The sequence below is a fragment of the Xenopus laevis genome, chromosome 3L (genome assembly GCF_017654675.1).
Source record: "Xenopus laevis strain J_2021 chromosome 3L, Xenopus_laevis_v10.1, whole genome shotgun sequence".
NCBI lineage: Eukaryota > Metazoa > Chordata > Amphibia > Anura > Pipidae > Xenopus > Xenopus laevis.
Genome location: NC_054375.1, coordinates 84,398,615 through 84,413,308, shown reverse-complemented (window position 1 = coordinate 84,413,308; position 14,694 = coordinate 84,398,615). Strand labels below are relative to the sequence as shown.

General features: G+C 35.0%; 1 protein-coding gene across 12 annotated transcripts in view; it reads left to right on the top strand.

Moving 5' to 3' along the window:
* LOC108711202 (membrane-associated guanylate kinase, WW and PDZ domain-containing protein 2) overlaps positions 1-14,694 on the top strand; it is a 441,642-nt gene that overhangs the window by 391,548 nt on the left and 35,400 nt on the right. For 11 of the 12 annotated variants that reach the window (XM_041586537.1, XM_041586536.1, XM_041586533.1 and 8 more), the window contains 6 exons: positions 2,630-2,822; positions 3,169-3,411; positions 9,056-9,241; positions 11,741-11,897; positions 11,998-12,238; positions 13,049-13,192. In XM_041586537.1, the coding sequence (XP_041442471.1) occupies positions 2,630-2,822; positions 3,169-3,411; positions 9,056-9,241; positions 11,741-11,897; positions 11,998-12,238; positions 13,049-13,192 (1,164 nt within the window). The remainder of the gene's footprint in view (positions 1-2,629; positions 2,823-3,168; positions 3,412-9,055; positions 9,242-11,740; positions 11,898-11,997; positions 12,239-13,048; positions 13,193-14,694) is intronic. The other variant, XM_041586534.1, reaches the window with a different exon arrangement.

Here is a 14,694-nt window from a genome sequence, read left to right as displayed (position 1 = left end):
ATTTTCATATATATGTATTAGAAATGAAGAAATGCATTATTCCTTTGAAAGCTCAGAGCTAAAATCACTGGTGTAACAGAAGCACTGACCTGCATTTTGAAAACATATCCCTTGCAGGTTCCATGTTTTCTAGCCAGTTAATTAATATAGGGGTGTAGTTTTCTAAATGGTGCACTAGTAGAGCACTAGTAGAGTAAAATAACTGTACATCTCTACAACATCATAATATGTTCAAACTGAAATCTAAAAAAAATGATCTATGCCACTGTGCATGTGTAAAAAATGTAAACTATGTGAACCATACAAAGAAATTAATTTAACATTAACAGGCATCAACTACCATGTGACCAGAGCTCTACTTCATCTTTTTACTCGGCACATTTAAAAACACAGCAAAACATTTTCTCCAATATGACATTTGAATGGAATACATGTATATAAAAAATGGATCAGTGCCTCTGGCAACGGAGAGAAACGAACAACAAAAACAAAAGGAAGTAAAATATAGTGTAGTATTTTCAAAAAAAGGGGGAAACGTTCATTTAAACACCACCTGTTGGCAAGGGGAATTCGTGATGTGTTGTATTAGTTCCCCTTTAAATTCGGATTTGTTTTTCCAAATGTACCAAAAATCGTGTGTGGTTCCCCTTTAAAGTGACCACTTTGGAGTGAAAGAGGAGAAGAGCAGCGCTGAACATATTACATGTAAGCTTAAAATTACCGTCTTGTAAGTAGGCATTTCAGCTAGTTCCGGTGGAAGTATCTGCAAAAAATCACGCATGCATGCTGAAAGAATTTAATGGTCACTTTAAAGGAGAACCACACACGATTTTTGCTACATTTGGAAGAAGAAATCCAAATTTAAAGGGGAAATAATACAACACATCACACATTCCCCATACCAACACGTGAGGGCAGATTTACTAAGCTCGAGTCAATAGTTTGAATGCAAAAATATTCGAATTCCGAAGTATTTTTTCGGGTACTTCGACCATCGAATTGGTCAAATTAGATCAAATTAGATCGAATCGAATGATTCGAACGATTCGAAGTAAAAATAGTTAGACTATTCGAAAATAAAAGTACTGTCTCTTTAAAAAAAACTTTGACTTCGCCACATTAAAGCTACCGAAGTGCAATGTTAGCCTAAGGGGACCTTCCAGAGCACTTTTCCAATTTTTTTTAAATCATATAAAAATCATTCGATCGTCGCTTAAAATAGTTAGAATCGTTCGGTTCGAAGGATTTTATCGTTCAAACCTTTTGCGCTAAAATTCTTCGAATTCGATAATCGAATTCGAAGGATTTTACTTTGAGGGTCGAATTAGAGGGTTTTTTAACCTTCGAATTTCGACCCTTGATAAATCTGCTCCGTGGTGTTTAAATTAACTTTTTCCCCTTTTTTGAAAATACCACACTATATTTTGCTTCTTTTTGTTGTTCGTTTCTCTCCGTTGCCAGAGGCGCTGATCCATTTTTTATATACATGTGAAGCAATTCTACAGTTGAGAGACTGGAGCAGGATCAGCAGGAGTGAACAGGACTAAAAGGACTATATTTTTTCTATCCATTTGTATTTTATCATGTGAATGGAACAGTCAAGTTTAAAATAGGTAACAAAGGATTTTCCAGACCTCAAGATTTTTTCTTTATTTTGAATAGCTTTCTTGAAGAATGGTCTCCTAATTTACATCTAATACCATCTTGTAAAGGCTATGGAGATGAGGTTTATTCTGCATCATTTCCCTGATGGGTGAAGGCTTATTCTCCCCAAAAAGAAATAAGCTACTATATCATCCTTGAGACATGTCCGAATGCAGACCTAAATATGTTCTCCTAGGAAAAGTCTCCCCAAACCAAGATGTCGCTGTCATGCCCTAATTCCTCTGTTCCTACTGTTGCCCCTATTCCAACTGAACCCTATAAATGAGTGAGTTTATATGCCAGAACCCCTGCCATTTTTTTATAGTTGTTTGTATTATTTCTTTTCCATCAGTGCTTCTGAATTATTATTTCCCAATTATGTTTTTTACTTTACATGTAACAAACAATGTAAGGTGAAACAAAGACAGCACCATCCTTTTATCAAGGAGCCCCTAAGCCATTGTTTGATGTTGTAAGAACAAACCAGACCTTATTGGTTATTACTTTGGGTTAATAAGCCTCAATTTTGTGCATATTTGGATGTTAACATACAGTAAACTATGTTTTGAAGTTATGTGTTTGTGTTTTCTTTACATAATAATTACTTTATATACTAAAAACTCTTAGGAAAATAATACTGTGTGCCCTTGCCTAAGACTTGCTTTTTTTGCTCCATTTTTTGTGGATAGAGTAGCTTTCCTTCCATGCATGAACATTTTTTTATCCATACATTTTATAATGTGCTTAAAAGCTTATACAAAAATAGCAATACATACAGTAAAATACATTTTACATTTTGTAACCATTGTAAATTATTTTCATTTATTTTAAGTACCCGGCATAAATTTACACATTTTGTTTATATAGCTGTCTCCATTTACTATGTTTATCTGTTCATTGTCAAACAATACAATGCTTACATGAATTAAAGAATATTTTTTTCAGATTGATATTAAATGCAATGCTATTTTCTTTCCATAACTAGATTTTAATTGGAGCTGTAATAGCAATGGGCTCTGCAGACAGAGATGGACGGCTACGTCCTGGTGATGAGTTGTTATATGTAGATGGAATCCCAGTTGCTGGAAAAACCCATCGATATGTGATTGATCTTATGCATAATGCTGCTCGTAATGGACAGGTCAACCTTACTGTGAGACGAAAGGTGCTATCCATAGGTATGTTTGTATCTTAAGACTTTCCATTTCCATTAATACCAGCCTTTTTCCTCCATGTTTCCTGTACTGTGTGATAAAAAATGGCCAGCACATTATTAATATTATTAATATTACAGTATATTTATAATTATTCTGCTACAACTTAAAAATGTCATGCACTTATATACTAATGGAAGAAGGAGCTGAATGTTATACAGTTGTATACAGCAAAAAACCCTGCAGTAGTCTCTACATAAGTATGATAGGTTTAATATGGAAATAGTGTAGTTTTAGTTGGCTTGAGCTAATGTGTTATGTCAGTGCACTGTAAATTTTGCAGTTGATAACTTTTTATTTTTAATCATAGGAGATACATGTCCAGAAAATGGCAGGAGCCCTGGCTCTGTCTCAACACATCACAGTTCTCCTCGAAGCGATTCTGCTTATACAAACAGCAACCATACTGCACCATGCAATACTTCTCCTCCAGAGGGTTTCACTTCACAAAGCATGCAGTCCAGTGATGTGGTAATACATCGAAAGGAGAATGAAGGATTCGGTTTTGTCATAATAAGTTCTTTGAACAGGCCAGAATCTGGAGCAACAATTGGTAATTAGAGTTGCAGTAATCATTACTAATTTTTTATTTTGAAGTAATGTTCAGCTAATGTTATTTGATACTGAAGTTGACCCACATAATTACCCTAATAAGGCAGGCTATTGAAAGGCTTATCATAATGCAAGCCCCAACTGACACACCAGTTCAAAAGAATGTGTATATTATTAAAATGTTTGCAGTGCATCATGCTTTAAATGAGCTTTTAAGAAATGTATAAAAAATATTTTATTAAGTTGTTTGTATTTCTCAATGATATTTCTCAGATATGTTTGCATATCAAACTGAACTACAAGAAACATAGAGAAACATAGCTTGTAGGAAAAACCCTTACCGTTGATCTGTATATTAAATAACTAATTCTACTTTGCTGCCAATATTCATTTCCTAGAGTTGCAATCCTGCATAATTGGTTTCCTCTGCTTTGTTATGTACATCTTATGTTGACTATGCAAATACCATCATTTTCTGGATACTTTAATTCCCATTAACTAGTTTTTATAGACAAGCAAAGCACATTCCAAAGCCTAAATACTATTTATAATTCTAGAGGCATACAACAATGAAAAGGGAATCACATTATTCCTGATTCTGGATGTAATTTGCTGGAAAGCCTGTAACTTATTAAATATTGTGAGCTGTAGGCTTGACTCATGTCATTGTAGGTTTATTAGATTGCGTCTATTGTTTGTGAAACAAATTGTAACTTTTTCATTTGGCAGGAATGAAAGCGTCTTACTGCATTTTACGTCATTTTTTTTCTGGTTCCCTGAAAAAACATAAAATGTGGGCTCTACTGTATATTCTTATTATTCTTACTATACATCTTACTGTATTCTTACTACTCTTACTACTTACTACTAAGGGATAACCCAAGCCATGTATTGTTTCCCCTGGTTATAAGAAATCAGGCTCTTACACCTTGAGACTCCAGATCAAATCACACACTCCTCCAGGATTATGTTAAAAAATGTTGCTTTCTTTACTTATGTAAATACAATAAAAGCTGTCGGCATTGGCACAGTGCAATCAATATCTAATGATGCATTTTGTGCCCCATTTCCTGGCACTTCCTCAGAAAAATGCATTGGTGGGGGGAACTTTCTCAGAGAAACACGTCAGTAGATGTAAATCAAGTTTTTTACCATGATCCTAGAGGAGTGCGTGTTTTGATCTGGGGTCTCAATGTGTAAGAGTCTACAGGAAACCATTGCAGGAGGTGGGACTAGTGAACACGCAGACATTTGGGGTGAAACAGTGAGCTCCAGACTCATGAGAAGCATTAAAAAAAAATCAGACTTTGGAACAATAGATAAATGACAATTGTTTCTTCTAAAGTGGTAAGAAAGCACCGGGGGGCTAAAACAATAGTATCTACAACATTTTTTAAGGATATTTTCTTACAAAGCTGTGGAGAATATCAACATATTGCACAGAGCATATTATTCGACTACGTCAGCAACGTTTCAAGCTTCGTGCTCTCTGTTTCCTATGGGATTACTTCTGAAATTCTGTAACATCTAGAGCTAAGGAAAAATAGAAAGAGAGAAATAATTATGCTTTCAGCTGCATATTTCTATTAGATAAATACAAATGGAAAATAAAAAAAATTGAGGTATGATGATTCTTTAATGAGGTAATGTTGAACATCAGTACCTTCTGCACTCTGTAAAATTATTGTGGCCTTTTTATATTCTATTGAATCACATGTTTAGTTTTTTTCTATAATTTTGTTTATCCTGTTTACATTTAATAATTCTGCATTCATAGGTTAGTATGCCAGGAGTAGTTTAATTAGAATTGAATATGGATGCATCACATGGTTTGAATTTTAGAATCTTGGAAATTGAGGAGAGAACTGAAAAAAAGCATATTATTGCTGCGAATGTTCTTTTATTGCTGACTACTGATACACAACATGCTTCGGGCCTATGTGCCCTTTATCAAGTGGGGTTTGAATTTTGTTCTGCTCAACAATAATAGGCTGTAAAAGCTTGCAGCTTCATGTAGAGAGAGAGAGAAAGAAAGAGAGAGAGAGAGAGAGAGAGAGAGAGAGAGAGAAAAGAAAATACACTTTATTTACTTAGTTAGGACTGAAGCATGGAAATTGCCTTGCGTCAGCTTACACATATTTTGTACATATTATGTAACTAAAGTGTCTCTTTTTACTAAGGGGCAGATTTATCAAGGGTTGAATTTCAAAGTAATGGGAGTTTTTTTGAACCCCAACAACTTCAAAATTTGAATAAAAAAAAGACCAACCGAAATTTATTAAAAAAAGTCAATGTTTTTTTCTTCGGGTGAATAGTCCATATACTATCGAACTCGAATTGTACGAATCGAAGTAATAGCGCATTCGATTGAATTCAAATCAAAGTTTTTTTAGAAAAAAAGACATTTCTCAAAGTCTCAAATATTGGATGTAATGTTTAAATGGTTTCACATAATAGGTTTGAGTTAAACATTCTTGATACCTGTTATTTGAAGATTTTTCTAGGCTTGCACCTTGAGTCCCTTCATAAATAAGGTCCATCTGTGTTGCACATTTATATGTGTTTTTATTTTTTAAAGAATAGGCTGAATACATTGATTTTGCTCATGTTCAACACAGTTGTATATTGCTACTTTGACTAAATTAACCATAATTACTGGAAATATGCATTTTCAATGGAATGACAAACATGCCATAATAATTTATGCCGCCACATTGAGCAATTTCAAAATATTACTGTACTAAATTTTTCAAAGCACAACGTCACTTTCAAAGTGCTTACCTGCCATGTCAACTGTCAAAAATAAAATTTTGCACCTCACAAAAGAATGCATAGATGAATAGTTAATATTGTTTCAAAGCATTTGGATGTTCAATGGTTGATTTCATTCAGTGTGCTCTATGAACATCTGCTTTACAGTGACATCATGGTAACACATTAAAATGTGTACAAAATGAAAGGTTGTATTCCTCTGACAGCTTTGCATAAATTGTTAATATTCTAACTTTTGTTCGATTGGTGTGCCCTCTAATCATTTGTATTTCTAGAAGCTTTGAATAAATTCGCTGGTCTAGTGATGTAACCTAGATGCTGCATTATTTTGTGTGGAAGGTTTTTTGTTTTTTTTAATTATTCCTTTTTTTAAATTGCAAGGAATTTATTTGTATTATGAAAATATCAGCTTGCTTTAGTAATATACTAAAAAACTGTAGAGTACAAAGGGTATTTACCATCGGTTTAGGCAGTCCACCTCTACTTTGCACCTTGACTTACCACTGACATCATCAGGAAATATAACCAGTGGGAGACTAGTCTATTCGGCCACAGGGTGAGATGACAACCCAATAGATGGTGGGAGCCCCAGAGGGCTGCTGGTAGCCAGGAAGACACAGAAGGGTCATGATTTTGCAACCAGAGGCTAGAAATAAACCAGACCATCTTATCTATTCTGCAGAGATCTCATCTAGGGAGGCAGGGGCAGTATGAGTATATACTGTGGTATTAGATAGCCATTGCTTATTTTGTTACAAAGATTACTGCTGTTACTACTTTGGTGCATTAGTATTTTTAATAGGAATGCACAGAATCCAGGATTTGGTTCAGGATTTGGCCAAGATTAGGCATTTTCAGCAGGATTCGGATTCTGCCAAACTGAATCCACAAAATGCTGTGACTTTATCACACAAACAAGGAACTCAAGAAAATTTTTACCCATGCGATGTGCAAGTGGTTCTCTTTCTCTCTTATAGTGTATTCAGCGCATCCCTAATTTTTAATCATAATGAGACATTCCATGGGGTATGACTTAAAAAGTAATAGTTAAGGAGGCACAGAACATATAAGTACCAGGTTTCCCAATGTCTCCCATACCACAGGTTCTCAGGTTTGCCTGGCCACCTCTAGGTATGTATATTAAAATTAAATCCAGCCAATAAATGTTTACACAATTTGAGCTTTCAGGCATATATGTATGTAAATGAATAAAATCATTACATGATTTTAAACTATCAAAAAAAAATCTAAATGTTATGTGCTTCATCTCGTGGAAAGAAGAAACTTTTTAAATATCAATTAAAAAGTCTGCCCCATTGCTGAAATAATCAAGTTACTCTTTTTCCAATCTCCTTCTTCTGTCTCGCTACATGCAAGACTCAAATTCAGATTTGGATCGACAGATCTAACATATCTTTTGTTGGGGGGGACCCCTCTCCATTAAAGATGTATTAGAGCTAACTTGTTCAAAATAACCAACTCTGGTACAAATTCAGAATGTAGAGAGACAGGATTTGTGACAAACGTTATTTTGAAAAAGTAGCTCTAATGTGCTCTTTCTTCTAGGCAACGGAAGCAGCCCCTCTACTGATGTATTTGACCTTACCAATGAAAGCAGCCGGCTACTGATGTATTTGACCTAACAAATCAGAATCAAACTCTGAATTCTGCATGTAGAGAGACAAATAACTGAGAGGAGGATAGTAAAGATTCACTTTAACAATATTTCATTGAGTATATATTAAAAGTTCTTCTCTGTGAGATGAATTGTATTACATTTTTATTTTTGGGATTGTTCCCTTTTAATTTTTTTATATTTGTAAATTTGCCTTTGCAAACTAGAAGATTATACTATACCTTCATCCTAAATATGACCCTCCCTTATGTAGTTCTTCTCAGTTCTGCGATCTACTACTCCACTCCCCAACTTGCCACAATCCCCTCTTGAGACAGAAAATTAGTGGCCAGGTATCATGGGAGGATGTGCAGTTTAACAGTAGATCCCATACAGTGGAAGGAGTGAAAAGCTCTTTGCAAGAATGGTGAATTTGTTTGCAAACCCATTTGTGTTTATATGCAAAACTTTCTTCATTGATCCACATAAATGCTCAGCCTTATGTTGGCTGAAGCCCTAACCTGGATCTCACCTCTCTATGAAATGGTTGACAAAGAGTATGCACACACAAGTAAGTAAGTAGTGGTAAATTGGTATAACAGTGGTTATTCCTCCTTTGGACCACTGCTCTGCAAGAATGGGTCCAAAAGACAGCACAGATGATTAGCTAGATGGTGGATAGATAATATATACAATGTTGTGCCAGATATTGGGATTATTCGGTTAGAGTGCCAGTGAGGGCACCAAAACAACAAATAAATCCTTTAATGTGGTCAAGTCGTGTGAGTGAGCTTTTTTTCAGTGAAACTTTATTATTTTCCTGTAACCTGCATCCAGGGTTTGTGCAGCTGTTATTGTAGTACATTCCATATATATAAATATATATATATTTTTTTTTTTGTTTTTTTGTTTTTTTGTTTTTTTCATACAGCTGGAGCACTCTTGTATACATAGACAGCTGCCAGGGTGCAGGTTATAAAAAAATTTTTTAGATTGAACAACAAAAAACCGCACTCACAGTACTTGTAAAGGTGCAAAATAAAAATGATTTATTGCAACTCTCAGCTCCTACACTCGAGCCTTCTTTTCAGGTGGTCCACCTGAAGAAGGCTCGAGTGTAGGAGCCTAAACGTTGCAATAAATCATTTTTATTTTGCACCTTTACAAGTCCTGTGAGTGCCGTTTTTTGTTGTTCAATAAATATATATATTAGCTATTTTAAGAGCTAATTTAGGTCTTATTCCCCCTCCTCCTGCAGCTGTGCCACATAAAATCGGACGAATTATTGAAGGAAGCCCTGCAGATCGCTGTGGAAAGCTAAAAGTCGGAGACCGGATCTTAGCTGTGAATAGCCAGTCTATTATCAACATGCCTCATGCAGATATTGTAAAGCTGATTAAGGATGCAGGGCTAAGTGTAACACTTTGTATCATTCCTCAGGAGGGTAAGTAGTTGATTCTCTGTAGTAAGTAAGTCTTTATTATGCCTAATGGAAACATTTTGTGTATGCAGTTTAAATTTAGGACAAAATAGCATTAGTATGCAAATTTATAAATTGAATGTATTTTCTATGTTTTTCAAAATCTATCTAATTTATTTTTTGTGGTATTTACGTCAAATACTTTTAAGGAAAAATGGTCAGACTTCTATTTGTCTATTTCCATATGAACAGTTTTCTTTTTAACCTTAGAACCAGATATTCTTGAAACAACAAGGTTAAGACATTTGCAGACAATGCTTGATTCACTTTCTCTTCAGGCAGAGAAAAGTGTGTATGGGCAAGCTTAGCATTAGTCAGAAACCAGAGGGAAAGGATTCATTAAACAGAATCATTTTAGAGTTTACAAAAAAATTACATTCAACAAAAAAAGTCCTGCTGATTATTAATTACAGTAAAATAAAATTTCAATAATCCTGCCATTCATATGACTTTCTTCCTGTTCTGAATGCAAATTTTTTTGTGTTAACCAATAGGAATATTTATTTTAGGTTGGCAGAAATTCAATCTCTCCAGCAGGTTTCTTCTGTACAACATCATTTTAAAAGGTTACACTTTCTTAATTACTAGTCAGACCATTAATGGCAAAACTGAAAATATTTAATATACAGGCAAATATGTTTCTGTCCTCCATATGTTTATTTTAGGGATGCACTGCATCCACTATTTTGGGTTCGGCTGAACCCCTAAATGCTTTGCGAAAGATTTGGCCGAATACTGAACCGATTCCGAATCCTGATTTGCATATGCAAATAAGGGGTGGTAAAGGGAAAATGTTTATCCTTGTTTTGTGACAAAAAGTCATGCAATTTCCCTCCCCACCCTTTGCTTTTAGTGAGTGAGGGTGTATACCATCCCTTTCTCTATAGCCTTAAACTTGAAAAAAAAGGCCTTCAGCCCTATATATAATTTGAGGGGGGGGGTTTTGCCAAAAACTCAATCGATTCGAGTTTTCGGGTTATTAACCCCAAACTTGCTGATTCAAGTTTTTTCCATTTGAGTTTTTTTTTTTAAATTATAAACCATTCGAGTTGTGAGTTCATTCAAGGTCTAAAAAAGCTCACATAACTCTAACATTTGCCCTTTTGATAAATAACCCCCTAAGTGTCACTTATGGGGTTCACCTATTTTTAAGGCCCATCTGAGGTCTGGATGTGGAATTATTGTAGGTGTGTAACATTCCCTGTTCTGTCTCATACACAAAATGTATTTAGCAGCAGTTTGCTGTAACATTTGACCAACACTCCTTTCTTAGATATAATTATAGATAAGTCAAATTCCTAACATCAACCAAAATGTTGTAGATGCAAGAGTATACAGGATAACAAATAAGTCTCCACATTTGATGCATTAACTACTTTATGCATGACTGGGGGTCAGTCATACAGTCCTTTTTAAAGTATTGTAAAACAGTACTTGTCAGTAGGATAGCCATAAACGTGTCTGCATTTACCCTCCAAATAGACTGTGACAAGAAATCAATTTAATCTTATGTGCTACCTACCTTGTTGATTTATTACTAAAAGTTTTCATCCACAACTGTGTTTAATTTCTTGCCTTCACTGCACTCTCATCATACATAAGGGCAAGGCTATACATATACTATCTATGTAATTTAAATACTAAACCTATTATTGGAGAGATATGCTCTTAATTCACAAGATAAGCATCTGTTACTGCTGCTTGTGTGGTTTGAAGAGGAGAGCACCATTTTAATTACTTTTTATAGGAGATCTATTGTATGTTCATAGAGAATTACACACTGTAACCCTTTGATCTCATTAAGTTTTGTTACACTAAAGACACTTAAGGGAAAATATACACCCGCTCTTCACTGCATTTTGCATAAGGAACAGCAGGGATTACTCTCTAAAGATAAATTAGAAAGGGTACTGGACAAGCAAACAGGAGAACAAATATCTAGTAGGGACAGTAGAATACAAATTCCAAGAGTAATACTCCTTTGTTGTTTGTTCCTGGCTCACAAGGGCGAGGTTCTGGCATTAGAAGGAAGTCATTTTGATTTATGAGCTGATTTTATATGCAAAATTTAGTATTATTGCAAATAAAAAAATAATGTGATTTCTGCATTTTTAAATTCCTCTACCTGAACCCAAGACATTGGGCCTAAATAGGGCTGAACAGTACTCCTTTAGCCAGGCTTTATTAAATAGAAGTTTTTCAATGAATACCATTTATTGCATTGTACATGTAAAAGGATTTCATGTTGTCAGAATGTCCTGATGTGGAAACTGGAAACAATGCACTGCCTGAGGTCCGGTCAGGATATCATTACAATATTTTCTATCTGCATTGCCAGAAGTATGGTTACAGTTGAATATTTTAGAGACCAATGCTTTTAATAGAACAGATATAAATGTGATAGACTGAAGTGCAATTTCTAGCCCAAGTGTTTATCTGTAAATAAAATATTGTATTTTGCAGAATTAAACAGTCCGGCTTCAGCACCAAGCTCAGAGAAACAGAGTCCTATGGCCCAGCAGCACAGCCCAGTGGCACAGCAGAGTCCCGTAGCTCAGCACAGTCCTGTGGCACAGTCACTGCCACCACAACCACTGCAGTTGCAAGGCCATGAAAGCAGGTTGCACATTTATTTTAAATTAGCATTCTCTTGATGTATCCAATAATCTGAGACCTACACTGTGTATGCCAAGCATATAGCCAAGTATCTGTTTGTCCAGCTACAGGTCAGAAGTTAAGGCAAGGCAAGATGTAAAACCTGACATCAGGCAACCACCATTTACAGATTATCGCCAGCCATCAACAGACTATAGACAACCTCCTGTAGATTACAGGCATCCTCCAGTAGTGGATTACCAGCAGCCTCCTCCTATAGACTACAGACAGCCACCTTTAATAGAGTACAGACAACATTCTCCTGATACTCGGCAATTTCCTCTCCCTGATTACCGACAGTTCCAGGTACGTATAAATCTCCTTTATATTATATAATACATTTAATTAAAAATATCTATATATAATATCTATATAAAATATATAGGGTCTGTTCCTTTATTCCATATATGAGCGCTGTTGTACAAACAACAAAGCTGCTGGTGCAAGCGACCATGTTATGTAGCATACATGTGCATAATGATGTTCTAATTGTTCAAATTGCAGCACTTGCTCATTATGCTTGTGCCCCAACATGTGCATGGTGTCCTAGCAACTGGAGTGTGAGCTCTATTAGCCCTCACCTTTGGTGGAGGAAACTATTTTAGGGTAACAGGAGTCCTAAGTTAAGGACTAGGTTATTGTCAATAATATTGTCAAGAAATTGTTAAAAACACTATAAGCCTATTCTTAAATCTGGCATGTAGAGGTATATGATCCCATCTGGTTAATTCATAAAGAATTATTAAAAACTTGATGAGCTGAGCTTATGCTTGAAAATGACATGACTTGCTGTAACTTGCTGCAGCTGTGGTAGGATTTTAGCTACAGGATTAGCATAGACCGGCTATTTTATAACTTTCAAAAACAAATATAGATAACAGAAAGGTAGGGTGTTTTTTAATCCTTATTTGTGTCAAATAGTTTATTTTATCTGAAATTAAATCAAATAAAAGTGACATTACCATAAGTACCCTTTCGAGAAAAAAAATCACAATCACGACTCTTTATTCTGAACATGAAATACTTCTGTTAGAGCAAATGTGCTACTTGCTTTAGATGTGTAATCCTGTCTGAAGAACAGAATTTCAAAAGCATTCCTTAATTTTTCATTTGCAGGATTATAATTATTTTACTGTTGAACTCGAAAAGGGTGCTAAGGGTTTTGGCTTCAGTATACGAGGAGGGAGAGAATACAAGATGGATTTGTACGTGCTAAGGCTGGCAGAAGATGGCCCTGCAATAAGAAATGGGCGGATGAGGGTAAGTTATTCTGAAGATGTCCGTTGTTGTGCAGACAATTGCTGATATATATTTTGTTGCAAGACTATTTATTTCTATAGATTATAAAACTGATAGCATGTAAAGGGTCAGCAAAATGTAATGTTTTTGGTAATTAGTTATCTATCCAAAATATTCTATATAATATATTCTATAAGCAGTTCAATAGCCTCATTGTTTTCAAGAATTTGACTTATCACTCTGAAATAGATGTGTGTTTCTTACTTCCATGAGCTAAAAGTAATATCAGTCATACTAGGACTTTATTAGTATCAAAAAAGCAAATAAACACTGCAAAAAAAATAAGCAAGCTAAAGTGTATACAATATACACCAAATTTGAATACTAAGCATTTGTAACTACTTATGTGACATCTGATTACATTTGATGGCCACATTATATTAAATGTCATACAAGGGGTCTGTTAGGCATCTCTGGACTACCCTTTTGCTTTTCAAGAATGACTATTAATGCATTGTTCAGATAGATAGATGCAAAAAGAAATACAATTATTAATTGTCATTTGTGAAATTATGGAGATGTCTGTTTTGCTTATCTACTCATATGCAAATAAGAGTAATGCATTGTACTGGCAAAAAAGATTTAATACTTAATTTGTATTTGTTCTTTTGTCATAATCTTCTGACAGGGTTATAATAACTCTGAATTAATCTAAACTGCAGGGCAATATATGTACATCACATTGTAACAAATCAGGTGACAAATTAAATGGCCTTGGCAGAACTCTCTTTGCATAATTTAAGTTGGCACGCAGGAAAATTTAATCAACTTCAAACAAATTATTAAAATATCTAATGTATGAAACAACATTTAAAAATTCACATAAATATTCAGTGCTCAGATTATGCTGTAGCTGTGGTAGGGCTTAACCTGCGGATTAACAGACTGGCTAGCAGTTACTGTATTCATAAGAGCTTGTCATTGGTCAATGCTGAAGCCAATTGGTATTTGGTTCAGCAAGCCAACCATGTGCAATGTTTCACACACTTTACAAAGATTTGTTTCAGTTATTGTCTTATTGTGGTTGCATGGAATATGTGTTTGCACCATTTATTTACAGTTATGTGAAAAAGTAAGTAACATTCAATGGCAATTTTTGACTTTTTAAACGTACAGATATGTGATCTTCAGTTCAACTATTTTAATAAAGATGATTTTATATCAAATGTCAGCAAATATTATCAGCCATTGACATTTTGTAGTCCATTCCGCAAATGAATTAGGTGCACCAGATTAGGTGCAAATGATTAGGACATTTTTAAGGCTCAAACTCATGGGCATTTCACTCCCCTGCAGAGGATTGGAGAATGAAACGCAGCCTGTGTTTCCTGAAACTGCTGTACTCACAGTGGCTGTGTGAGTATAGGCCTCTAAGAAAGTATAGGTTGCATTTAATTCTGCAGTGGAACACCGGAAAACTGACTGCAGGAGCGCACAGATATAAACCCCTGTCAGTGCGAGCT